This window comes from Ambystoma mexicanum, chromosome 4p, assembly GCF_040938575.1.
Source record: "Ambystoma mexicanum isolate Mex_15411 chromosome 4p, UKY_AmexF1_1, whole genome shotgun sequence".
Lineage (NCBI taxonomy): Eukaryota > Metazoa > Chordata > Amphibia > Caudata > Ambystomatidae > Ambystoma > Ambystoma mexicanum.
The window spans coordinates 1,149,721,581-1,149,748,923 of NC_090927.1; the positions used below are offsets into that span (position 1 = coordinate 1,149,721,581).

Sequence of the window (27,343 nt, forward strand, 5' to 3'; positions counted from 1 at the left end):
CTCTGCCATAATCTGGAAGTGAAAGATGATTAGGTTCTGTGAAAAAGTCCAATAAAGAACAATATATGCCAAACAGGTTTCACTCCATCTGTTAATAAGTCTAATCCATTGAGCTCCAGACAACCCAAGGTTACAGGGTGGCAGTACCGAGTCCAGAAGGAACCAGACCTTGATGACATCAGAAGCTACCAGGAATGACAGAGCCAAGAAAGAACACTACAATTCCAGAGACCAGGTGAATGTTTGACTCACCGAGGGGTGGCCTTGAACTAAGGAAGAGAGGGAAGGACTGAAGACGATCCTAAAGGAAGTGATGAGTATTTAGGCAAACAAAAGTTATTTTTGCAGAGGCCCTAACCACATCACGTTTGGGGCAGTCAACCATAATCCCTTTCATAACCAAACTAAAGAAAATCGTCAACCTCCACCTGGTCACAAATTATTTGTTGATCCCTCAGCAGTCACGCCAAAAGAACATTTATGACATAAATAGGAAAGATGAGCAAACAGATCCGCTTGGGCTGTTTGTTAAAAGAACACAATTTTTCAAAACTGCAAGACCCTTGTTAAAGGTGGAGCTCGTGAGGGAGTTCTTTTCAAAGTTCCTGGCCTCTGAAAGTCCATGTCTTAAACCCATTTTTTTGGTCCGATATGTCACAGGATTGAGTAGGTTTATAGAGGACTAGCAGAGTTTATTTGAAGGGGTGTAACGATTGTGTCGGTTTAGCTGGTATTAATGTCCAACTAGTCAGTCCGCTTTACTGGTGATACGTAATGTTTAACAGTCCTTCCTTTGTTTTTATAGTTTTAGGGATTACTTATACAGGCAAAATAAACCTGCCTACAGTTGAAACTGTTACCACATCAGAAATATATTTGCTCAAAAGGTAATTTCTGCAAAAGAAAATACTGAACTAAAAGGGATAATATTAACATCCAGAAAAGGACATGTACCTTTTTAATGCACCAGTTTAGGGCTTGATTTTGTTGCAATGGTCCATTGACGTGGGTATTCCAAACAATGACAAGTCCAGAGCTGTCACCTGAGAACATGTGAATTCCTGTAAAAGAAATGTTTATTTAATTCCTAATCTGTGAACAAAGATCGATCAAACAGCAAGAGTTAAATAGTGAGTCATAGGGTGGGGACTTCCAAAATCAAATACATACAACTACAGCATATCTTGAAATAGTATTCTTTGGTTTTTATTCCCCTATGTATATACTCTCCAAGACTAATGTGACAGATTATAAAGGTGACATTGTACATGCAGTTATCGGTTTGAAATTCAATAAACAGTAAATAGCATGTTTTGAAGGTTTTTAAACAACTGTTTTGATGTTTAAAAATAACACAGATTATGTCCCTCAAAGACAAGGTGTGCAAATAATGGCAAATCATGAAATATACAGGAGAAACAGGGGAGCAAGTGCTGCAAATACGGTTGGTTTTTAAATGCCTTTTCAAATCTCAATGTATCACAACTCTAAGGCCCATACTCCTCTATTCAAATAGCAGGTGTATATATCGGTGCATGCATATTTTATTAGCAATCACTACAAAAAGTGTTTTCTCTGTATCAAAAAGACAAATACAACATAGGATTTGTGTAAAACTTGCACAGCAGTTCCAATGGTCAATTCCATTGAGATATCCTACACTTAACATCCCTTTGTTAGAACCATCATTTCTATAACATACAATATATGCAACAACCTCTTGGACACAACAATTGGTAATTTTCCCATCTCAACTGTTGTCCATGGCTTCGAGCTACACTTTTCCATGATCGTGATATTTTCTAAACCAGCCCAACATGTTTCGTTCCTTTTAACACCCACTACTTTTTTTGAACTTCTGCAGGGACCCATAACAAAAGGGCTAATACACAATGTGTCTCTCTTGACCATACAACTACTGTGATACAAGGGGATTAATTTGTTGTTGCTTGATTTCATCACATCTTGGAAGTGTTACTCATAAATTGTGGCCTTCAGCCGTCTCTCCTAATGACAGCTACTGCTTTGCACTAGGGTCTAATCTCCTCTTCACAATATCACCTGCCAGGTAAGAAGACCACGTGCTACACTTACTCAAAGGTAAGCAATGGCAATAGAACGTACCGCACTACTGTTCCCGTTAATTAGCCCCCTTGTATCACAGCAGTTGCATGGACAAGAGAGACACATTGTATATTACAGCTTTAACCAAGAGATGCCCGTGGGCCTGTGCCACCATTATGGAGAAAATGTCTTTTTCCAAAAGCCTGAAGCTCTTGCACATGAGTGAGAGCTTCAAGCTTTACAAAAGAAACCAAGGCCTGTAAGGGAGCCCCTGTAGAGCCTGGTCTCAGAATTTCTTTCAAAGCCTGCCGGGCCTCTGCCCTGGCTAGTTCCAGTCCACTTAAAGCCCCAAGTGGAGGTAATAAATAAAATCCTCTACTCATGCAAAGCTGTACTTTACGGCATAGCAACAGCCCTGCCAACCCCTTCCTTTGTACGGGGCTGTAAGGGACTGTATTCTGAAGCCACAGCACACTTTCTGCACAGACCTAAAGAGGTGTTCACTGCCGACACCCTACGAGGTTTCATTCGTGCTATGACGGTCCAGGAGTAAGACGGCACAAAGGTGGCATGCTGATTGGGAAATACTTTTATTAACAATAAAAATAGGGGAGTTGGAGGAAATCCACACTAGAAATCCTCTCTAAGAGGGGTTTCCCTGCCTCCACAATACTCACTAATGAAACTGCCAATGTCAGAATGTCCAAAGTAAAGTGTGCCGACCTATGTCCAGATCCTAATCTGTCCCTCACAAGCTAAACTCAATGTAAAATGAAAAGGGGAAGGGTTTCTTGGTTGTCGACTATAGTTCAAAACAAAAGTTCCAAAAGGGTGTAGCAAAGTAAACCAAAAGTTACACAAGACTCAATGGGTTGTTTCCCTTTCCCTATAGCCTTTCTAGCTTTGATCACTCATCTTGCCACCTCCCTGCTGCCTGCTCCTTTGTTCCAATGAAATTGTGGAGGCTTTCGACCTATCTCACCATGCTGGACTGCCATCAAGATGAAGCCTGGTTTGAATTCTGGAGTGCTCATTGGCGAGTCACCATTTCATGGGGGAAAAAAAGAAAAAACACATTTAAAAAATGTTTCATTCATGCCGCACTCCGAGAAATCCAGTTGACCAGCAGTGTTTTTACTTTCACTGCCCTTGTCTCCTGTTTTGAGCATCTTGCAGCCCTGCCTCAAGGTTCTTTTGCCATTTCAAAATGTCCTCATCTTTCTCAAGAAAACAGAGCTGCTTATCAGCGCACCATTTAGAATGAAGAACATGGATACTTGTTACAAAGCGTTTGAGATAAATGGTAACATTATCCCGGTGTCCGATCATGTTAAGACTCTAGGAGTATTTTTTTATGCCAACCTATCTTTCCAGAAGCATGTATCTCATTTTCATGGGTGTAATTTTAGGGGGGGGGGGGCAGGGGTGTTTGTCCCCCCCCCAACTTTCATGGCACACCATTTTGTCCCCGTAAATTTGGCTGGGGCACCTTTTCTTCAGATGTCATGTCCCCCTCAACATTTTCAGCAAAGTTACACCACTGCTCATTTTTAATCATCATGTGACGATCTCATATATCTTCTGTGGTAAATTTTTCCTTATTTGTCAGAAAATAACAGAGCATCAATTGCAGCAGCCATAGTTAACACCAAGCTGGACTATTGCAATAGTCTCCTTATGGGAACAACCAAGGACAATAATAAGAGATTACACATCATACAGAACAGCGTGGTCCGGGATGTTTGTGGACTGAGCCGCCAAACACATATTACAGAATAGCGGAAGAAACTTCACTGGCTCTCTATAGAACAATGACTTAACTTTAAAAGGTTAGTTATTGGCCCTCATTACAACACCGGCGCTAAACAATGGCGCTATTAGCACCATGGTTGCTGCCGGTATTGTAACAAGTCCGCCATGGTGAAATGGGGAAGTACCACCCCATTCCAAGGTTGGCGGGGCAGTACTTCCCCATTTCACCATGGCCCTTCCCCATTCCCATTTTTGCCCGATAGGGCATAATGGGAATGGGGAAAGGCGGTAATTACGGTACCGTGGAAATTGCGGTACCGTAATTATCGCCAGGGTCCCTTTGCGGGTCCTTGCAATAACGGCTGGTTCCAGCCGCCGTTATGGGAATTGGGTGCTAAGGGATTACCGGTACCGGTAATCTCCTAGCGCCAGGGTCGTAATGACCCCCATTGTCTTTAAATACCTTTCAGGTGATGCTCCGGACTACCTTAAAACAAGACTAAAGAAAGCTACATCGAATCAGACCCTGCGATCCAATGACCAGAAGTTATTGATCCAACCCCGTATGACTCTGAAGAGACTGGGTGGAGCAAGCTTTACTGCATGGGCTCCAAAAAACTTGAATTTGATTCTGTTACAAATAAAACAATGTACGACATTGCAGCTGTATAGAAAACGTCTTGAGACCTTTCTCTTTGAAGCCTAGACTCAACAATAAAATAACAGACTTCCTGACACCTGAAAGACTCTTCTAGTCACTGGGTTTAGTGACTTCGTCTATGCCTACATCATCTTGGCTTTTCTGTGTTTCATGTTGTTCTGTCTATGTGAGCGCCCTGAGACCTTTGGGTAAGTGTTGCGCTACATAAGAAATGGATTTGTTAGTTAGAAATTAGTCCAATTATAGGTGGAAATGAATTGCTCCTAATAAAAAAAAAAACATGTAGATCAGAAATATACAAATTAAATAATATGGGTGCCAGCACACATCCATGTCGTATCGCAACAAATGTTGGTATTTCTCCGGTTGTCCCTGATTTTTCCAATAGCACACTAAGGGAGGAATTGGAATGCAACTGAATTAAAACATCTAAATGAAAATTGGGTACACCCCAGGACTGAAGTTAACACCAAGTTTTGCTCTATTGACTTGTCAAAAGCATTTGACAGGTCTACCAAAGCCATATACAATGGAGTACGTTTCTTCAAAGCTTGTTGTATCAACAGAGTTAGGAGTAGGATACTAATCCCTGTCCACATCCTTTTCCGAAACCCTGATTGGTGGATATCCAACCTGTTGCTACTGGTAGTCCACACAAGTATATGATCAAGTAAAAATGCTGGTAGTAAGCAGAATCCATCCTCTCTCCTTTTTTTTTTTTAAATAGGTTTATTTTAAACCAAGGCAGGACAATTTACATATTACATTGCATAAGGATTTCATACTGATAACCATTCCCTTTCGCTCGAGTTCTCTCTCCCTCCTCCTCCTCCTCCTCCTCCTCCTCCTCCCCCCGCCCCTCGGACCCCACTGCCCCCCCTCTGCTCTCGCACTCCGTGGGGCCGACCGTCACCCCCGTCCCTCAGGTGGGCTTTTGATCACCCAGAGTCCATTGAGTGCTGAGAGGTTTAAAGGTTAAGGTGAGGAAACGTTGGTCGTATTCCAGCACTGGGGCCCATAGGTTCTGGAAGCGATGCAAGACTCCCGCCCTTGCCGCGGTCACTTTTTCCGCGATCAGGATGTCCCAAAGTTTACCCGACAAGTGGGCCATGCATGGGCTGTCCGTGGACTTCCAGAAGCGGGTTAGCACGGTTTTGCCAGCTAAAAGGCATTGCGTCACTAGTTTCGCTCTGTTTCTGGAGCAGGGGTACACCCCTGGGGTCGGGACCCCCAGCAGGACCGTCTCAGGCTCAAGGGGGAGTGATATCCCCGTAATTTGGTCGATCCTCGCCAGATACTGTTCCCAGAATTGTTGGATCTTTTGGCAAGCCCACCACATATGGAAAAAGGAGCCAGGCTGGCAGCATCCCCTCCAGCAAGAGGGATCCACCCGCGGGTTCATGTGGTGTAGTCAAAGGGGGCGGGGGGTAGTACCATCAAAGCATCAGCTTATATGCACATTCCTTGTTGGTCACACAAGTAGATGAGGAGTGGGTGCGGGTCCAGATGTCTACCCTGGATTGGTCCTCGATCGGGTGACCCAGGTCGGCCTCCCATTGGGCCATGCATCGCATTCTTGCGCTTAAGAAGTCCCCCAAGAAGCGTCGGTACAGGGTTGAGATCCTACTCCGGGATGGCAGGTCCTTCAGGGTTAGTACCAGAGAGGTGAGGGGGCGCACGGCAGCCCAGAGGTTCTGGGGGTGTGGGCACCAGTGACGGAGTTGGCAGTACGTGAATCTATCCCCTTTCTGTAGCTGAAACATCGCCTTACATTGTTCAAAGGTGTGTGGCGTGTTTCCGGCGTATAGCTGCTCCAGGGTCTCGAGGCCGCCGTCGATCCAGTTCTGGAAGTTACGGGGGTTCGATCCCGGTGAAAAGTTTGGGTTGTGGAAAAAGGGGGAGAGTGGGCTTTGTCCCCTTGGGATTCCTTTTTTTTTTTAGGGCCCAATCCCATGAGCTCAGCGTATGTTTGGTAGTTAGCAGAAGTGTCTTCCAGTATTCTCTCAGGGGGGGCTGGATGTGTGGGAGGAATCGCAGGGGGAGCGGCAGCTGGGCTTGCTCTAGTTCCACCCATCTAGGGAGGTCTGTAATGATCTGCCAGGCATGGATGTGTGCTAGCTGTGCTGCCGCCCTATAGGCCTGAAGATCGGTGACTCCCAGGCCCCCCCCCCCAGTCTAGCATTGCCAAACAGGGTTTTGTGGGGGATCCTGGCTTTCTTGCCTCTCCAAATGAACTTCAGCATTTTCTTCTGCAGATCCTGGAGCGCCTGCCTTGGGATGGCCACTGCAAGGGAGGAGCAGGCATAGAGAAATCGCAGAAGCAAGTTAATTTTTGTGGCCGTGATCCACCCCATTAAAGAGATCTCCTGGGTGGCCCAGCACCTCAGGTCTCCCTCCAATTCACTAAATAATCTGGGGAAATTCGCCTGATATGTGTTCTTTGGGTCTGCTGGGATGTGGACTCCCAAGTAGGGGATAGCTTGTTTCTTCCATCTGATCGGGCATAGCCTGGTTAATGCCTCTTGTTCCTCCTGGTGGAGGCCAATGCCCAGGCCCACTGACTTAGAGAAATTAACAGCAAAGCCTGTGACCCTTCCGAAGTTGGCTATTTCCACCAGGGCGTGTTTAGCTGAGGAATTGGGATCTGAGAGTATCAGAAGAACATAGTCGGCGTACAGTGCGATTTTGTGTTGAGATGACCCTATTTGGGGTCCCTTAATGAGCACATTCCGTCTAACTGTGTGGGCAAACGGCTCCATTGTTAGTGCGAAGAGGAGAGGAGACAGTGGGCAGCCCTGTCTTGTCCCGCAGGTCATGGGGATCGGAGAGGATAAGGAGCCATTGATCCTCAAGAGGGTCTTGGGGGATGCCTAGTTGGCCATTACCATAGATTGGAAGGTTGGGCCAAAGCCAAAGGCCCCCAGGGTAAGCTTCATGAATGACCAGTCTACTCTATCAAAGGCTTTGGTGGCATTTAGGGCCATCAGTGCAAGCCCCTGGGCGGTACGGTGGGCGATGTCAACCAAGTTCAGGGTTTGTCTGATGTTGTCCCCTGCCGCTCTGTTCAGAATAAAGCCTGTTTGGTCGGGATGGATTAGGGTCGGGAGGATGTGCGACAGCTGGTTGGCCAGAATCTTGGAATAGAGGCTCGCGTCTATGTTCAACAGGGCAATCGGCCTGTACGAGGCCGGGTCCCTCGGGTCCTTCACGGGCTTAGGGAGGAGGATGGTTGTGGACTCCTGCATCGATGGCGTCACCGATCCAGTTTCCTTGAATGAGTTAAAGAGTGTTACCATAGGTGGGGGGGGGGGGGAAATGTCAGCTGGGATTTAAATATCTTGTAGAATCTCGAGGAGAAGCCATCTGGGCCCGGGGCCCGAGTTTTAAGGGCTTTAATGGCTTCATCGACCTCCTCGAACGTGATTGGAACTTCTAGGCTCTCTCTCGTTGCAGTGGGCAAGCGTGGCAGGGCTGCCCCCCATAGGTGGTGTAAAGACTGGTAAGGGGTGTCTGTACTTCCGCTCTCTATATGGTAGAGGGGAGGCACAGAGGACCCCAGCCAAGATTCTCTATTGGGTAGCAATGGACGAGCAATCAAGGCCTAGCTTCTCAGGAGGTGATGCAGGCTGGTTCTTAAGTACAGTGTAGTCCCCGAATCCCCACAAAGGAATGTCCACACACTGTATTACTGAAAACACAGTCTTTATATAATTAATATTCAAAGGTATGTACACGAACACAACAACGCACTTTGTACTCAGAAGTCAATAATGATAAATATATACAATTCTAAAGTGGTACCACCAATGTTATCAAATCTCATTAAAGTGCATCAACTGTACGGTTAAAACGTCACACAGATCAATAACGAGGGTACCAGCAATAGAGATAGGCAGGAACGTAAGATGAAGAAGAAATGCTTTTTCCTCTCCTCCGAACGGCAAGAAGAATTCTACCTTTCCTCTCCTTCGCGGACAAAACACTCACTATCGCCGCCCTAATAATTCTAAAGTAGACTATGCAAACAGCCTCTACCTCGGAATACCTGAATACCTCTTGAAGAAACTGCAACGGATCCAAAATGCAGCAGCAAGACTACTCCTCAAACTATCCAGAAGAGATCGCATCACTCCAGCCCTAAAAACCCTACAGTGGCTCCCGGTTAAACATCGCATCACCTTCAAAACAATGTGCATAACGCACAGGGCAATCAGCGGACAAGGAGCAGAATTCCTACAAAAGAAAATAACAGTCTACAAACCAACAAGACCCCTCCGATCGAGCAACGAAATCTGCCTGGAACTCAAACCATACCTCAAGAAAAAACTTGGAGGCACCTCCTTCTACCACTTAGCCGCAAAAACGTGGAACAACATCCCAAAGGAAATAAGAAACGCTGAAGACCACCTAAAATTCAGGAAATCACCAAAAACCTGGCTCTACAACACCACAGACTAAACCTGGAAAACGAAACTGGTAAAAAGGATAACTAAACTGGAAAGACACGGACATCCCTGACCGGGGAAAGTAAAGCCCACGGCAGCTGGACGGGTGACATCGGATACGCAGGAACACAGGCGGCACGCACGGAGACTGAGTCAACTAACCCCGGCAATCCCACCAACACTTTCACCCGCCCCTTAATTTAAATTATCGCCAGGTACCTAATTGGTGTGGAATTATCGAGACACTGGTAACCTCCCCGACTACCCGAGAGGTTGTCATTGGCAGGCGCAATAGAGTCTAAATGGAGGATAAGGGGAGCTATCAGAGAGCACATTATAGGCGGGGACTAGAGGAGTATGGAACCTGCATGCCAGTCAGACCCAGATCAGGACAGAGCCGCAACAGGGGAGACTACGCAAGCCGAGCGCTTCAATTCAGGATATAGACGCAAACTAACCAACCCTACTAACAATTTCCCTTTCTGCATACACCTCTCAAACTCCAAACCAAACACAACCAAAACCTACAACACAACAAACCGCACAAACTTCACTACATGGCAACAACAAAACAAAAACACACATAGCCTTGCACAACAGTACACAACGACTACCGGCCGCAAACACCCCAGGCCCAGCCAACGGACCCACCGGGCTGAGGCCGCCAATAGCACATCACTGCTCTCTTGCACTTTTCCTGCTTCCTCCCAGTAACTCATCCTCCCCTCCTCTTTCAGAGCCGCCAGAGCACCAAGGGACCACTACGGTGGTGATAGTGCGCGGTACAAATATCCTTTAACATTAACATTAACATGGTTGAAACAATAGGCAGAATGCTGGCCCCGTTACCTAGACACAGTTCTGTGTGGAGATCCCCCCCCACCTGGGCAACCTGTAAATAAAGATATATAGCACAAGCCCAGTCCATATATTGTTCAATAGTCTTATTTCCTCCTATTAAGGTTCCACCCCCCCCCCCCCCAATGTACCTGGTGGAGTAGAGTTCTCCGAAGATGCGTCGACCGATCATTCTTGAGTGACTCCCTTTAAAGCAGGAGCCACGGATCGTCGAGAGGTGTTGAGGAACTTGGCGTTCGGTGTCAGGGAATCGACGGCCCTTCTTGCATGCCCTCCCTTTAAGGCAGGAGTCACCGGTCGTCGAACGTCCGACGGCGAACAGGTTGAACAACAGCAGTGAAGCGGCAGCTTCGTTCCGAGCGGTGCTTGTCGACGACAGAGCGTTGGCGTCCAGCAAGGAAGAGGTGTGCGGGGCACCTCGGTGACGATAGTTCTGGACTGCAAAGAGATGATGAAGAACTGTGGCCCAGCAAGGGCGTCGAGTCGTCGGCGTCTATGTGGTCCTTAGGTGGCAGGAAACCCACCAGTGGATGCTCCTCGGCACGTTGACGGTCAGGCCTTCTCCAGTGGGATAAAGCGGGCGACAATGCAGACGAGAGCGTTCGATGATCAAATTGAAGTTCTTAGGCAAACGGGAGCACGGCGGCTCCGGTCGGCGACGGCAGTCGTCGACAGTGGCGGACAACAGTCCGAGTGCTTCTCTTTGAGATTCCGCGGCAGTCCCAGTCTCGGGTCGGCAGCCTGTCAAAGGTCTGTCGTCTACCAGGGAGCTTTGGCAAAGATCAGCTGTGCACGATGGTCCCTCGTAGCTCGGGAAGAGGGCGCCTTGCCAGGTCCTCTCTGAGTCAGTCCTTGGAGACACAGCAGCTTTCACATTGTGAAAGAGAGCAACAGCACTTCTTCTCGTCCAGCGGGGCTTCAAGGTCAAGCTTCAGTTACTCCAGTTACTCGTCGTAGTGGACTTCAGCTTCTGAACACGATTCCTAGCAGTGAGAGGTCCGCAGATATACTGTTGATCTCCCATCCATTCCGCTGGGTCACACTCAAGCATCCAATCACGACTAAGGATCATTCATGCAGGCATGCAGCCATTCAGGCACCCGAGGTATTCAGGCCATTCACTTCTCTCCAGACACTCGCAACAAGTTATGTGTATTGGGACCGAGCCATTCAACACTCCCAACTGCATTCATACCGGTTTTGGGCAGGGCTGTCTCAGTCATTGTGTCAACCACCAAATAACTAGATATCCACAACACAGAATGCATATTCGTCACACACTCTATTCACCCAGGTCCCACAACATACATCACTGGGAAGGCTCCAGATAGTCTGGCCGGGACTTCACAACAACACCATATATGGCATTTCCACCCAACAGCCAGTCAGGGGGAAGGGACAGAGTCAGGGCTTCCTAGGACTTTGGGAAAACAAGGTAATAGGTAATAGAAAGCAAGAGGCCACAGGGGCCATCTTGTTTTCCATCAGGAATCAACTGATCCCAATGGCAGGGCCGGGGTATCCCAAAATGGAGGATACTCTACGCACCTGTCAAATTCAGCATGGAGCTGCCACCAGCCCATACCCTGCTCTGCGGGCCACCCACAGGTGCCCAAAAACATACACTAGGGGCACAGGGATGTACCCCCACCCATGGGTGCCATAAGGGTATCCCACGGATCCGTTCACCAAACCAAAAGAGAGAGCTGCACCGCCAGGAGTCCCACATGAACTCCTGCGCGGAAAACACGACAGAACACACGATAAAAAGCAGTAAAGGACAAGGATACTGAGGCCCTGTCCCTCCGATGCATTTCCAGCATCACAGGTGGTACTTCTGTTTGGTTTGGTCCCGTGGGGGCGCCGTCATTACTTGAGTTAGGTGGTCCAATGCCAACCGTTGTTTTTCTCATTCGGAGTAGTGCGTCCTCCCCTGCGGGTCACGGAGCCCCGTGATCGTGTTGACTCGTCTCGTTTTGGCCAGTTTGGCTACTAGCAGCTTATTGGCCTTGTTCTTGGCATAGTAAAATTGCCTACTCTTGGCCATCAGCTGTGTGGTGTGTTCAGCGTAGTGGGCCTCTAATTTCTTTCTGGCTATGCGGACGGCTCGGTGAGTCTTGGGGGACCACCCCTTCTTTTTCTGGGCCTCCTCTGCCGTTTGCAGTTCCTCTTCGAGGGCTTACCGGGTTTGTCGGCGATTGCGGTGGAATGCTACCCCTTGGGCTATCAGGGCTCCCCTGATCACTGCTTTCATCGCATACCAATTATTTGCGAGGGAAGTGTCCATAACAGGGTTATCTTCGAGGAAGTTCTTAATCGAGGTTGCGATCCTGTCCCTAACCAACATGTCGTTGAGGATTGGGTCGTAGAGTGACCATCTGCGTGTGGAGTCGGCTCTGGGGTCTGGGTTCGGAGCTCCATGACTATTGTACGTGGTCTGACAGGATTATTGAGCCGATGGAGACTTTTTTGGCGAAGGAGAGGGTCTGGGGCGAGGTTAGGAGGAGGTCTATCCTCGAGAAGGTTTGGTGAATGTGGGAGAAAAAGGAGAAGTCCCTCTCGGTAGGGTGTAGCACCAGCCACGCGTCCACCACCTCCAAGGTTCTGAACAGGTGTAAGAGGCAGAGGGCTAGCGCAAAATCACCTGGGGAAGGTGAATGAGATTTGTCTTTGCTGGGGTCCAGCACTCCGTTAAAGTCCCCCCCCATTATTGTCTAGCCTTCCGTGAAGCCCGAGAGGGTGGAGCCCAGGGAATCGTAGAAGCTTGCTTGTCCCGAGTTGGGTGCATAAACTGAGATAAAGGTGTACAGATCCCCCATCAAGAGGCATTTAACTGCTACGAAGCGTCCCTCTGGGCATAATATAGAGTCCAGGATCTGGGGATTAAGGCCTTTTCTGAAGAGGATCGCCGTGCCCCCCTTCTTAGATCCCCCTGAGGCGAGGAATTGAAGTGGGTATAGACGTGAGCGAAGGCGCCCAAAGTCCACTGGGAGGAGGCGAGTTTCTTGAAGCATTGCCATCCCGGCTTCCTCATCCTGCAGTTTCTGTACGATCAATTTGCGTTTAGCAGGGGAGTTCCGCCCATTAACATTTAGCGAAAGGCACTGTAGTATCCGAGTTTCTCGGGTTGGGGTCCCAGCCGAGCCAAGTTCCTGTGGGAGGGGGCCGGAGGGAAGATGGTCAGACGTCATCATTAGTGTAGGTTAAGACTGAGTTGTCCTGCTCTTGGGGTTTTAACAGGGGCCCCCAACGGGGGGCTAACTTTTTAACTGGCAGGGCAGGGTGGCAGGCATTGTGAGTGCAGCCAAACCCCTGGCCAACAGGGCCAATTGAGTCATTAAAGTGACTTGGATTTCCAAAGACATAAAGGTGGAACATCCCTTGGAATGGGCATGGGCCGTGAGTGAAGCCCGCCGCATTGAGCTGTAACAATCTTCGGCTGCGTCGGAATAGGCGAGTTGTTGTAAAGGGGGGACAGGGCCCTTAGACTGACTGTGTGGCGTTGATTCCAGTTGTCAGGCCTGTGTGCCCCTTTACCTCTTCCTGTTGTTTCGGGAGGCTCTCGACCAGGCGGACCGTCTGGGCTGTGGGGCGAGGGTGGACTCCCGGTTTTCTGTCGCCTCCGAGGTCGTCGGGGCGGCTGTAACGCTCACCTGACTCCCACGGAGGCGCTGGCCTGGTTCGTGCTGTTGTGACCTCGTCTAAGGTGATGCGCAGGGGTCGGGAGACTGACTGGACCGGGCCCCAAATCTGGCTTGTCTGACTCGCAGAAGTATCCTTCTTAGGGTCTGGAAGAACGAGCTCTCCATCCTGCTTCTGATGCAGGGGCGCGTTGGTATCCACTTACTTCACTGGATTTTCGGATTGGTGAGAACCAAACTTCCTTGGCTTCCAGGTAAGTTTTTGATAAGTGGTTCCCCTTGTGTCCATGCATTCATGTTCTAATGCTAGTGTCTTTTTCCCCATAGGGGCGGGGGTACGGAATGCCAGGGAACAGGCACCGACCCGAGATGAGAGGTGAAATCCTTGTGGAAAACAGGTAAGTCTTTAATGAGTGTTTTGGTAATGTCTTTTCATTCACTCATTAACGCTGATGTCTTTTTCCCCTTAGGGGCCGGGGTCCGAAAATGCCTGGATGCGGCGCGGACCCGAAACGAAAAGGGAATGACCCAGCAGGTAAGTCTTAACATGGAGATTTAGCTTCCCTTTTCCCTTCTTTCTCTCACCTTCGTTATTGTCTTTTTCTCCCTAGGCGCTGGGGCGCGACTGTGAATCCGGATGGTCGCTGCAGAACATGGAAGCGCCTTGTAAGATGAGTAGAATGAGGCGCTGCAGCGATCGATGTGATGTGCTTTTAAAAATAAATGTCTTCCTTTTCAGGATCGTTGGCGAAATGTCTCCGGGATGCAGATTTAGCAGGTAAGGCCTTTTCCTTCTTCTGTTCTCTTGTTCCCTTCCTTTGCAGGTGATTCAGGATGCTGGCAGGCGTGGCAGAAGTCAGGATGCAGGAGCAGACACGGTGAGCGTCCAGCTGCTAGATGCAGAACAACGCGAAGCACGTGTGGCTGATCGGGTGTGGTTTAAATAGCCTTGGAAGAAGTTCCTAGAATGTGTCCTTCCTCCTATCAGGTATGTATCCTTCCCCGACCACGCCCGGGTGGTAAATGAGTCCCGCAGGTAAAGTAGTTCCTTTCAGGCCTCAAGGAGGCCGGGGTTCTGCAGCATGGTCTGCATCAGGTAAGTGCACCCAAACACTTTCATAATGAGCCTGGCGCCTATGGCGCCAGGACTGACGTTTTCTATGAGCCTGGCGCCATAGGCGCCAGGACACTGTCCAAAGGGCCCCTATAAGGGGTTGCTGGGACCTTCCCCAGGGACTTGATGTCCGCTTTCGGGGACGCAGGGCCTGAGCCGGCTCCCCAGGAGCGGGCATCGTGACAGCGGCCTCCGTGGGGGAGGAAGGGTGCATAATCTTGCTGGCATCCTGCAGATGGGCTATTTTCCACAGGGTGCCGTTGTATGAGAATTGCAGGGCTGTTAGGAAGAGCCATCTGTACCGGACCTGACGTTCTTTTTTTTTTAAAACATCTTTTTATTGAGGTAGTGGCAGGTACACAACTCATTCCAACAACATAACAAGAAAAATCATACAATGGCACATTTGCATTTTCACAGGTGATACATATTCACATAGGGTCTTCATTGTCCGACGGCAGTTCACATAAGTATGTCCTCAACGGGCCCCAGATGTCCTATGGTCGGCTCATTCTCGGCTGAGTCAGTACATATTGTTCCTCATTCTCATTCACATATGTCAATTCTCGTAAAAAGGTGTTCATGCTCAGAGGCGTAGGGCTTTTCCAAGCCTTGAGGATACATTTTTTAGCAACTGCGCAAGAAACATTAAAGAGTCTTCTAGTTCTCTCAGAGCACTTCCCAATATCACCAAACAGGTATTTTTGTGGAGACAGGAATGGGGATATTTGTGTGATTGCCGCCAGCAGCTCAGTCACTCCCCCCACCCCCCAGAACCGCTGCAGCTCAGGGCAGTCCCAATACATGTGGAAAGACCCTGCTTGTGGGGCGCCGCACTTAGGGCATTCGCTCGAGGAGTCTGGCACAAACCTTGCCACTGTGGCCGGCGTATAGTGCAGCCTATTAAGAATTTTAAATTGTATCTGGCGCAGTCCTGCATTGAGCGAAACCTTTTTAGTGAGTGAACAATACTTTACCCATTTCTCATCAGGAATGGGTATCTGCAAATCTGTTTCCCATTTTATTTTCACATTGCTGGTTGTGGGGGTGTGGGCCTGCACCGATGCATATAATTTGGAGACTCCTAGACCCCCCTGAGTTGTGATCAATTGTAAACATGGGTGTGAGAGTGGCTCATCAGGAAATAGGGGCCATCTAGCCTGGAATGCTGATCTAATTCGGTAATATTGGAGTGTTCGCAGCGGTCCTCTCCCCAGTGCCCTTAAAATATCTGTTAAGCTAACAAATTACCCCTCTATGAACATGTCCCCCACCACCATTTCCCCATTAGGGTCCCATGCTGCCTGCATGTCCGTGTCAAACGTGGGAGGAATGCCGGGAAAGTTCGACAAGGGAATCTGTGGGTTATAGGATTTTTCAATTTTAAGTCTCCGACATATTGCCCCCCAAGCCCGGACAGTGCAGCTCGCCAGATTATACTCACACACGTCTCTATGTTGTGGGGCGAAAATAATTGATCTCACGTCAGAGGGTGCAACTGTGTCTGTCTCTACCCATGTGTGAGGTGCTTCTTCTGCCGTCTCATACCAATATCTCGCGAATTGCGCCTGAGCAACTAAGTAATAAAGTTCAAAGTCAGGGGCAGCTATGCCTCCGGAACTGTATGGTCCCACCATTTTCTCCCATCCCATTCTAGCAGTCTTCCCGTTCCAGAGAAATGTGGTCACCATTGATCGCAGCCTGGAGAAGAATTCCCTGCCTGGCCATATCGGGATATTCACAAACAGATATAGTAGCTTAGGAAGGACAGTCATTTTTAGTACTGCTATCCTGCCATGTAGTGAGATAGGGAGGTGCCTCCATATCGCAAGCTTTGCATTGACTGTAGCGCCCCTTCTTAGTTGTCGGTAAATAAAAATTGTCTGCTCCTGGAGACCAGAACGCCTAGATATCTAATATATCCCTCCCACCATTTAAGGCCCTCCGTCATTTCCGGGCTTTTAGTACAAGGGGTGAGTGGGAAAATGTCTGATTTAGAACTGTTTACAGTGTAACCAGAGTAATCAGCAAATTTGCGTATATCTGCCATTATAGGCGCAAGGTTTTTGTCGGGCTCACGGATATATAACAGCGTGTCATCCGCATAAAGTGAAATCAGCCGATTGGAGCCCTTCATGACTATGCCTTTATCTTTATGGCGCAATCTGACTGCAGCAGACATGGGCTCTATTGTAAAAGCAAATAGGATTGGCGAGAACGGGCACCCCTGTCTTGTGCCCCTTCCCAGTTCAAACATGTCAGATATGGTTCTATTAGTATAGACTCTAGCCCCGGGCTTTGTATAGAGCAGACAGACATATCTGATAAAATTGGGTCCCACCCCGAACGTCTCCAACTCCGAGAAGAGGTACTCCCATGAGACTGAATCAAATGCTTTCTCGGCGTCGAGGGACACCGCGACCGCCTGTCTGCCCGGGTCAATTTGTGCCATGATCCCAAACAGCCTGCGGGGGTTCAACGCAGTAGACCTCTTGGGAATAAACCCGTTTTGGTCCGGGTGGACCAGTGGTGGAACCATGGGTAACATACGATTGGCCATGACCTTCGCGAAAATGTTTGCGTCGGTATTTATGAGCGCGAGGGGCCTGTAAGAGGACATATCCTGGGGTGGCCGTCTGGGCTTGAGAAGCACCGTAATAGCTTCCCTCATTGTAGGGGGCAATACGTGCTCCCAAGTTCTGAGTAGAATAGGGGCCAGCTCCTCATGGAACTCCTTATAAAACTCCTTATAAAATTCAGCCCCCCGTCCATCAGAACCCGGGGCTTTACTCGACGTGAGATCCTTGATAGCTTCACTGATCTCTTCTATTGTGACAGGTAGCTCCAAAGCCAATCTATTTTCGTCTGGGAGTGTCGGGAGACCCAGTGAGGCCAGGTATTCTTTCATCTCAGTGGGGGTTTTCTGGTCTCTATTCGTATACACTGTTTTGTAGAATTCAACAAATTCATCATTAATACCTTTATTGCTTGTGACCATTACAGTTGGAGCTGTTTGAATAGCAGCTATCGGGGTGTTATTTGTTTAATTTCTAATCAAGTTGGCCAGCATTTTTCCCGCCTTATTCCCCTCTCCATAGCGATGCGCCCGCATGGGGGCCGGAATGTATTGTACCTCCCTCGTGGCTAAATTATCAAAGGTCCTAAGGAGTTTATGAATTCCAGCAAGGGTGTCCCTATTATGAGTGCGGCTGTATACCTCCTCCAGCTCTTTCAGGTCCCGTCTCACCCCCTTCAAAAGTCCCGTTGATTTGGACATAAGGGTCCCTCTAACGCAAACCTTGAAGGTTTCCCAAACCGTGGATATGCGATCTACCATCCCCAGGTTGTCTACAAAGAAGTTGGTTATCTCCTCATGTAGTGACTCGGCCACGTTTGCATCTCCCAACAATCCCTCCGGCATTCTCCACCTTCTAGTCTGTCTGGGAACATCCTGGAAAACGAGGCTCAGTAAGACCGGAAAGTGATCGGACAGCGTGCGGGGGAGGATCGTGCAGAGTCGCAGCGTATTCGAGATGTCAGAGGATATGAGCCAGTATTCTATACGCGATTCACTGTCATGCACTGAGTAATATGTATATTGTCTATTATCCGGGTGCAACACCCGCCAAGCATCTTTCAGTGACAACTGCGGAAGGAGTTGGTTCAGGGTTACCGCCGTTTTCGTGGGCGCCCTCACCACGCTAGTTGACCTATCCAACATGGGGTTGAGTGCAACATTAAAATCGCCGCCCCATATAATAGTTGCTGTGTCGTGTTTGTTAAGAGCATCGAATATTTTCAGATAGAAATCTGGGTCATCTATGTTAGGGCCATAGGTGTTAAGCAGGGTTACTTGTCTGCCGGCCATTTCCCCCCACACCAACATATCTTCCCATTGGATCGGTCTCGTGCCCCTCAGTACGGAATCCCAACGCAGGATGTATGAGTGTTATGACCCCGCCCCCCCTGGATTGTGAGGAATATTCTGAATAATAACGTAGTTTCCCCATTTAGCCATTATGTTTTGGTTAGCCGCTCCCTGAGCGTGCATCTCCTGGAGCATTAGGATCTGCGGACCGTGCCTGGTGACATAGTTCCCTACCTTCCTGGCTTTCATCGGGTTGTTTAGCCCCCGGACATTCCAAGACAAAGTTATCTTCACCCCGTCACCCATTCCCCCATACATAGAATCCAAGCCGTGCCATTGCTTCCACCATACCTTGTGTTAACCTGCTGTGGCCGCATTGTGCACCCGCCAGACCTGATTTCAACCAACCTGGAACTAAAATTAAACCAATCTAAATCCCAGGTCCCAAACATGCCCTGGCAGCAATAACATTCTGTAACTGCCAGACTTCCCCAATCCCACCCTCCACCCACATCATCCACCCCAACTTGACAATGTACCCTTAAACCTTTTAGGAACTTTCCTGTGGGTGCCACGTTGTCATCACAAGGCCACCAGAGCGGGGACACGACCCGCTTCGAAGGTTACTCAAAGCCCCCCAGCGGGAGCAGAATTCCGTTAAACATCAACAAAGCAGCTACAGAGGATATGTGTGCAACCAGGTTCAATCAACAGGGCCCCGGTCTCCCCCTCCCGGAGGTGATCTTCCGTTCTGGTCCAGTCCACGGCCTCTAGGTGTTAGGGGTATAGTTGTTTCCACATACGCCAGAGCGGCGGCCGGAGTCTCAAAAAAGTGTGCTCTTCCTCCATACTGGATTCGCATTTTGGCCAAGAAAATTAGCGCATACGGGACCTGATGTGCCCTCAGTAGCCGCTTGACCGGCTCATGATCTCCTGCTAGCCTGTACTCCCGCAGCAAAGTCCGGATAAACATGTATGCGGTTCTCCTCATATTGTAGTGTGCCAATTTCTCTAGCCTTTCTAAGTATTGTATCTCTGTCTCTGTAATTCAACAGTCTGGCAATGATAGTGCGTGGCGGGGCTCTGGGTTTCGGCGCAGGGGCCAGAGTGCGATGTGCTCACTCAACCAGGAATTGGCTTGAAAAGGATTCTGTCCCAAAAAGAGTCTTAAGAAGGTTTTCCACTTGCTGTTCCATTGCGCCTTTCCCAAACTTTTCAGAAACCCCCACAATCCGAATGTTGTTCCTTCGGGATCTGGATTTTAGATCCTCGCATTTACTTTGCAACACGTTCATGCCTGCTTTAAGCTGCGCTATGTCGCAATCGTGTCGCGCAATGGTGTCTTGATTTGTACCAATTCTGTCTTCAGCCTCAGTGATTCTGAGGATCTCCTTGTCAATTCAGGGATAGGAAGCCATTCTGCACTATCGTGGTAAGGCGATCAACCATGTCGCCGCTGTCAACGCCAGGTTCCGCAGTTGACACTGTCGACAGATCCGGCTCGTGGCCGGCTGCCTGGCTACTGGTATACGAATCCATTGGGCCTTTCTTTTTCCCAGCCGCTTTATCCTGTTTCCTAGTGTTACCCATGTTCGCCACACCAGCCGGGACCCCACCACGGCCCGAAGGGGGCAGTGGATCCTGTGGGACTTTACCGCAGGATATTATTTGTTTATTTGTCAAGTGGGCCTGTTCAGGCCGGGGTATCGCAAGAATAGTGTTTCATGGAGCCATCAATGTCCAGGCACCCGTGGTAACTTGCTAATTTGCCTACTTACAAAGGACTGCGTTCTCCCACGTAGAAAGGAGCTGCACCTCAGCCGCTGAATGCCGCCCAACTCGCCGTCTCGGCGGCACCACGGCCCGCGCTGTCTCCACCACCAACTTTCAGGAAATATAGCATGCGTGGCGCGCCCCAGCTACAGGCCAGAAAATGGAGTCGCCTCCTCGGCCACGGCTCTGGTCGGGGAGGATAGGATATCACGCCGTCCGACGATGACCCGCTTCCCAGCACCCGCCACGTCGCAGCAGGGAGCTCCAGCTCTCGTCCAACAGGATGGCCTCAATAACTGCGAAGGCAGGGCCCCACCGGGCTCGCCCGGTCAAACCTCACCGCCGGTCCGGAGCAGGGCCCACGAGCCAGCAACACTCGTCCGCACAGCCACGTGTACGGGACCCAGGGGGAGCCACCCCAGTCGATCCGCAGTGTCCACGGGCCCAACTCCGCGACCGCGGCACAGCAGCCCCACCTCTCTATGCCTCTCTGGCCAGAGCGTCAGTGGCGCGGGGCGCAGACCAGCCGGACGTCCCTCGCGGCTCACTCCCAGGCCTTCTCCCGCTCACCCCGCCAAAGCAGATATCTCCGGGAGTTTTAGTCCACCGTTCTCAGGATTTCAGTCGGGTGTGGACTGGGTCAAGGTGCACCCTCTGCTCGACTCCACTATCCGCTGGAGGCTCCGAAACAGGATTCAAATATAATTTGGATTTCTGTCGGACCGGAGCTCTCACATCAGGCGGCCATCTTGGTCGTGCGCAACAGCGCCCCCCCGGACCTGACGTTCTTGAAGGAAAAGGGCTAAGGGTCGCAGTGCTTTCCTCTTCTGAAGGGTTAGGCGCGAGAGATCTTGGAAGATCTGGAGGCGCAAGCCCAGAAAAGTGAGCTCATTACTTGAGCGACTGATGGCGGATGTGGCCTCTTTTGTGGAGTAAAAGTGGACCCTGGTGATGACATCTGGGGGGGGTCCGATTCCACCCCCCGGCGTGGGCGCAGTCTGTGAGTGCGGTCCAGCAATAATAGGGGCTGGTCTAGGTCCGGGAGGAGGGCCTGGAAGAAATCTCCCACATATTCAGCCAGTTGTTTGTCCGAGACCGAGGAGGGAACGCCTCGGATCCGGAGGTTATTGCGGCGGGCCCTATTCTCCAAGTCCTCCTGTTTGAACACCAGAATTTCACACCTATCCTGGAGGGCTCCGACTGATTGTTGGATTTCGCCCAGCGTTGTTGCTTGGTCCTACGTGTGGTCATCAACCTCTCCCAGTCTCTGCTCCACCTCAGTGACTCTGTTATTGGTTTGTTCCAGGTTGGTGGATAACTCCGTCATGCAGGCTCTGAATTCAGCCTTAATGTCTGCCATAAATGCTAGTAAGTCGCCACTGGTGGCAGGGGGGTCGCCCTCTTTTTGATGGTCCTGCACAGTGGGTCCGGCAAGTTCGGGTTTCTTCCCCCTGTCTGGGGCCGTCAACATGGTGTCCGCATTTTTTGGTCATTTTTGTTTGTTTAGACATGGTGCCAGGAGTAGGACGGATGCTGTGTTGGGCGGCAAGTTTGTGGTCTGACTTGTGTTCTGCCTTGTGTCCTGCCTTGGAGGCGCCGCTCCAAGCCGGGGTGGGCCGGGTCCGAAATCCGCCAGCGAGGGTCTCACAGGAGACAGCAAATAGAGTTGGGAGAGGAGGAGGTGGGCCAGGGCGCCCCAGGAAGAGAAGATTCACAGGAGGATGAGGACCTCAGGAGCCCACCACAACATCCCCGCTGCCTGGGCTAATGATTGTGAGCTCCATGTCGGGCCCGGGGGGGGGCCCGAAGGGCTGAGGCCACAGCCTGGTGGCTCTGGGAGCGTCTTGAGCAGGGTGGCCCTGGGTTCCCACCGAGATAGGGGTGCTTGTTGGGGTGAGTCTGGTCCCCCCAGAGAGCGCCACAAGGTCCCCGCTGACCCCCAGCTGGAGTCACCCGGGGGCGTGGTGGTGATGGCGTGGGACCCCCCAAACCCCCAAGTCCGCAGGCAGGTCCTCCTCTTCTTCTGGTCTTTGGGGGGGAGGCACCAGGTGGGGGGGTGGTGCTGGGCTCCCCCAATGCCGGAGGCGCAGGCCTTGTGTTGGGCCGGCACCCACTGGCCAACTAAGAGGGGGAGAACTATGGTCCCAGGGGGGGTGAAGCTGGGATGAAGATGGGCCGGGGCGCCCCTGGAGTTGAGCCCGCAGTTGGGCCTGTAGGTTATGCGGCCGGTGGCACTTCCCAGCGCGGAGCAGTCTGTGGCCGGGTACTGGAGGAGGAGGGGGGGGGGGCCGGATGGAGGAAGAATCAGTGCCCCCCACCCCGCCGCTGGGGGGAGACTGAAATCCCTCGCCGGCAGGGGCTCAGGCAAGACATGCCACGGCTCCCACCCCCCCCGCCCAGGGGACCCACCTGGATGGGCGCTCTTCTCACACAGAGGGGCCGCGCCAAGGCGCTGCGGGTCCCCGGATCGGGCACGCTTGAGCTGGATGGATGTCCGGGGCGGTCATCATGTGCTGGGGCCGCCCTCGAAACCCTCAGCGCAGTCTCTGGGTCCGTTGCGAGGAGCCGGCGGTGTAGCCGGGTCCCTGAAGAGCGTTGTGCTCTTATCTTTGGTCCTTCAGTGCCCCATGTGTTCCGACGGCCCCAGATGTTATTGGGACCCCGACAGGAACTCGGGAAGCCTAATTTTTATGGATAATATGGCGGGCTTGGTACGGCTGGCATCAGCGGAGCAGCCAAATCTATGGCGCTCCAAGCCACACCCCCTCCTCTCTCCTTTTTTAAATATGGGAGTCTGCCAAGAGGTCAGGATCTTTTTCCAAGTAATAATGAAGGCAAAAAGCAAAAAAGGATGTTGGCCTTCTGGGATTGATTATTCATTAGAACTACATTAGGTAGCCAATTTGGACCAGCAGCCCGTGAGTTCTGAGTTTCAAGGCAATATCCTCCACTATAAAGGCCAAAATCCCATCACTTTCGAGTGACCCCTGAGATTCACAGACAGGAACTTCAATTTTCAAGGGATACAAATTAGAAAAGTTGGCCCCTCAAATAGAATCGGAGATAGGATTAAGTTGCAGGGCTTGTTGTGACAAGACTAAGCCATTCACTAAATTCCAGAAGGAATAGGTCTAGTGTTTAGCTATTATAAAAAGCATATGCTTGCTATCCCTTTGTCGGATAGAGAATTTGTGCGCTCTTAGCCAATCCCTGCAGTTCTGTTTCAGTTGTTTTGCCCAAGCAACATAATCGTCTCCCCCTCTTTTGGAAACCAGGATAAGCGATTTTTGTTAAATGAATCCTAACCTCAGAAAAATTTGACTCCCTCTACCCTCCATTAAAGTGCATTTGTATAGTGCAGGACAATGTTATGGTCACGTTTAGTGTCATCTGATACCTTAAAGTACCTAGTGTTCTGAGAAATTAGATTACTAACTCAAATATAGTCTATGATGGAGGAAAGCCTCTTTCGTTTCCTTGACGGCTTAGGTGGAACATATCCCTCAACTCTTCTGTTCAGAATTTGGAGATTCCACTGTTCAACCTCTGCACCTGTGGGTCTGAAGAACGGATACAACTAAACAGGGTCAAAGGTGGAGTCAATTGATGGCTGACGCCGGTTTGTCTATGGTGAACAGCGAGGTTCCTTCTTACCCCCCGCCCCTAATTTAACCCGCGTTAAGTGGCACCTCCAGTACCATATTGGACTATGTATTTTTTTCTAGTCAATCACCAATAGTTGAGGACATGTGCATGTCGCACCGACTGGAAAGTGATCACTATCCCCTCGTAGTGAGGTTAGGCTTCCCGGGGCTAGCCTACAGTGGCTAAAAATCTGGCAATCTGTATGCAAATATTGCTTTGAACAAGATATCCCGGAAAGACTAATATCGAAAAATCTATACTTTCCATCTCACACAAATTGATCGCATATGGTGAGAAATTCTGTGAAACTGAGCCAGCAATGAATGACAAACTTGCAAGGATAGCGCCTTGATGCCTTTGTGGACATGGTGGAGAATCTTTGCAAATGGAGCATGGTCAAACCATGTCATAACATGTTTGGAATTAAGGAATAAAAATATTGTATTTGTACGATTATACTGGTAAAAATATACAAAGTCAATATCCCCAGAATTAATTGTATGCAGACAAGGGATGTAATATAACAAGTTTAAAACATTGCCTCTACTGAGAATTATCAAGCGATCAGATTTAAAAATTGATGCAATACCAATACATAAGGGAGAGTGGTAAGATCTTAACTATTCATAGAACATTGTTTTCATAGGCTGTTTACCAGTTATGAGGGTTGAGGAAATATTAATGATAGCTTTTTCCTCATGTGTTCTCTTTAGATTTTTAGACCCATAGACCCTGTTAGAAGTGGGTATATCCATGAACGGCAATATACAGGGTTTGTACCGTCTCCTGTTTCACGGATTTAATACTACCACCTGAGCCAGTCTGAAAGGTAGACAGACATGTTCATAAGATCGTCAGACAGAGGGTCCATTTCATGAGACGCATCCTGCATTGGAACATCTTTGCCCACCACTTTAGGAGTCAGGAAAGGTAGAACATTACCATCCTGGGCTTTAAAAGATTGGGCTTCCCTTTAATTCTTTTTCATCTTCTTCTTGTTCTTTCTTTTAGTAGGTCTTTCCATAGGCATAGGATTAGCTTCATCATTCCCAGTAATTACCTCCTCATGAAAGGAGACCATTTGGCCCCATTTATTAAGAGAAGCCTTACTAGGTGGTCTTAAAAAAGTCCTCGACCCACAACTGTTATTTGTGGGCTTTGCTTTCAAATTATTCTAAATTTTTGTTCTTTTTTCTGTCACTTTCTTCACTTTTTTAGCAGCTAATGGTACTTTTGAATCACCAGTTGGGGACTGTAAACCAACAGAGGAGTCCACTGTGGATTGTTGACGATCAGGGACCCCTTCCATTATAGAGAACATATGCAAATTGTGATCTAAAACATGCACAGAACAAGATCCAGCACATTTCCTTTTCATATTACTCTCACATTGCAGGATATCCTCAATAGAGGATAGTCTCAAATTGATATCTTTCAAGGACTCTTTTTGTGATTGCATGTCATCCTTAATATTGTCACAGAGCTTGACAAGAGTTTAAAACAAAATGTAGGGCCATAAACGACTGTGCACCCAATGTAGAAGGAGGTAGATAAGAATGTTTCAGTTGTAGAGATGAAATATGATCCGGAGCCCCTGAGGACAAGTAAAAATCTTTAGTCATATTAAAAAAAGACATGGTGGCCGAACTACCAAAGTTGGTCACATCAGTCATATCACTAATAAAACGAAGAAGCAGAGTTGGAGCCGTTAAGAATTGTCTCCGCAATTACCTAACCCTCATCCAGTCCTGGATGTCAACTGCCTACCTCATACTAAACCCATGTAAGACAGAATTTGTCCTCATCAGTCTGCCCACGAAAAAAACAATGTGTCCAACAATGGCTCAATGATAAGCGCCTAGAAGGCTTTGATCCACAACTCTCAGACACCGTAAAATCCTTAGGCTTCACCATTGACAGGAGCCTGTCCTTACAGAAGAACAAGTTACTTACCAACTGGTAACATTCTTTCGACTGGCTGTTCCTCCCACGTATTTCTCATCTTTAATATATGTATCTCACCAGCTTTGCTGCATCGGAAACTTTTTTCTCAGCATAGGAAGCTGTCACAATGTCGTGGCGTCGATGTCCCTCGAGGGCCGTGTTGATGTCATCAGTAGTATAACAAGCTTGCGCGGCGCCCGTTGGCTTCAGTTCTGTTTTTACCTTTTATAATTCGAGGAACCATCCAGGCGTGCCCCAGACTGTAAGCTCTTTGGGAACGCAGAGTGTAAAATCACGTAAATTGTACAGCGGGGTAGGATGTTCAGTGTTTTTTTGTGACAAGTGAAAGTCAGAAACTACTTTCGGCAAGGCAGATGGTCCCTTATAAAAGGTAATATATGGAGGTTTGCATGAAAGAGCCTGCAACTCACTAACCCTGCGGGCTGATGTTAGTGCCATAAGAAGGGCAGTTTTCAATGTTAAAAGCCTTAACGGGCAGGAATGTAAAGGCTAAAAGGGTATACCTGTTAAAAACTTCAACACAAGATTCAAATCCCAAGCACGGACATGAAATGGTACTGGGGAGTACACGTTAGTGAGCCCCTTGAAAAAATGGACAATCAATGGAATTTTGAAATAGGAAACCTCTTCAGAGGAGCACTTAAAAATGGAAAGCGCGGCTAGGTTTCCTTTTATTGTTCCAATGCAAGATGCAACAGGAAAGAAAGCACCATAGGAGTGCCACATTGAAAAGGGTCTACATTCTTGACTTTGCAGCAGTTACTTAACTTATTCCGATGGCACCGGAACAAAGACTTGGTTGCTGGCCTTCTGGCCGAAAGAAAGATCTCCATTACGTCGTCCGAGAGGTCCCAATCCTTATATCTCAGCCTCTCAGAAACCATGCGTAAAGGCTGAGTGCCTTCACCTCTGGATGGAGAACCCAACCTTCCTCTTGTGAGAGAAGATCCTCTCTTTGTGGAAAACGTATAGGAGGGCAGATGGACATGTCTAGAAGGTCCGGGTACCAAGTCCTCCTGGTCCAATCCGGAGCAATTAGGATCTTGGTTTTTCTGAACTTTCTCAACCTCCTGATTATGTGAAGAATCACAGGGACTGGAGGAAATGCATAAAGGAGTGGAAATTCCCAGTCCACCACAAACGCGTCTCCTAGAGCTCCTCTCGGAGGAAATTCCCTTGAGCAGTACTGTTCGCACTTCCGATTGACCTCGGTCATGAACAGATCCACTTGAGGGGTTCTGCAAAGGGTGAGGGTCTCTTGAAGGACTTCCTGAGCTAGTTCCCACTCGTGGGAGACTGTGCTCTGCCTGCTCAGAGCGTCTCCGCCGCTGTGTTCTTCTCTCCGGCTAGGTGAACTGCCAATAGAGAGATTCCTTCTTGTATTGCCCAGAACCAGAGCTGCATTGCCTCTCTGCACAGTGGTAGTGACCCTACGCCTCCACTGTTGTTGAGGTAGTACATGGCCACTGTGTTGTCCATCATTATCAGGACATTCTTTCCCCATACAGAGGGCAGAAAGGCCTTCAGCGCTAGTCTGATGGCCCTCAGCTCTAAAAG

General features: G+C 49.2%; 1 protein-coding gene across 1 annotated transcript in view; it reads right to left on the bottom strand.

Annotated features, from left to right (window-relative positions):
* AHI1 (Abelson helper integration site 1) overlaps positions 1–27,343 on the bottom strand; it is a 2,019,384-nt gene that overhangs the window by 1,015,087 nt on the left and 976,954 nt on the right. Inside the window, exon 14 of the mRNA XM_069606745.1 lies at positions 955–1,061. Coding sequence (XP_069462846.1) covers positions 955–1,061 — 107 coding nt within the window. The remainder of the gene's footprint in view (positions 1–954; positions 1,062–27,343) is intronic.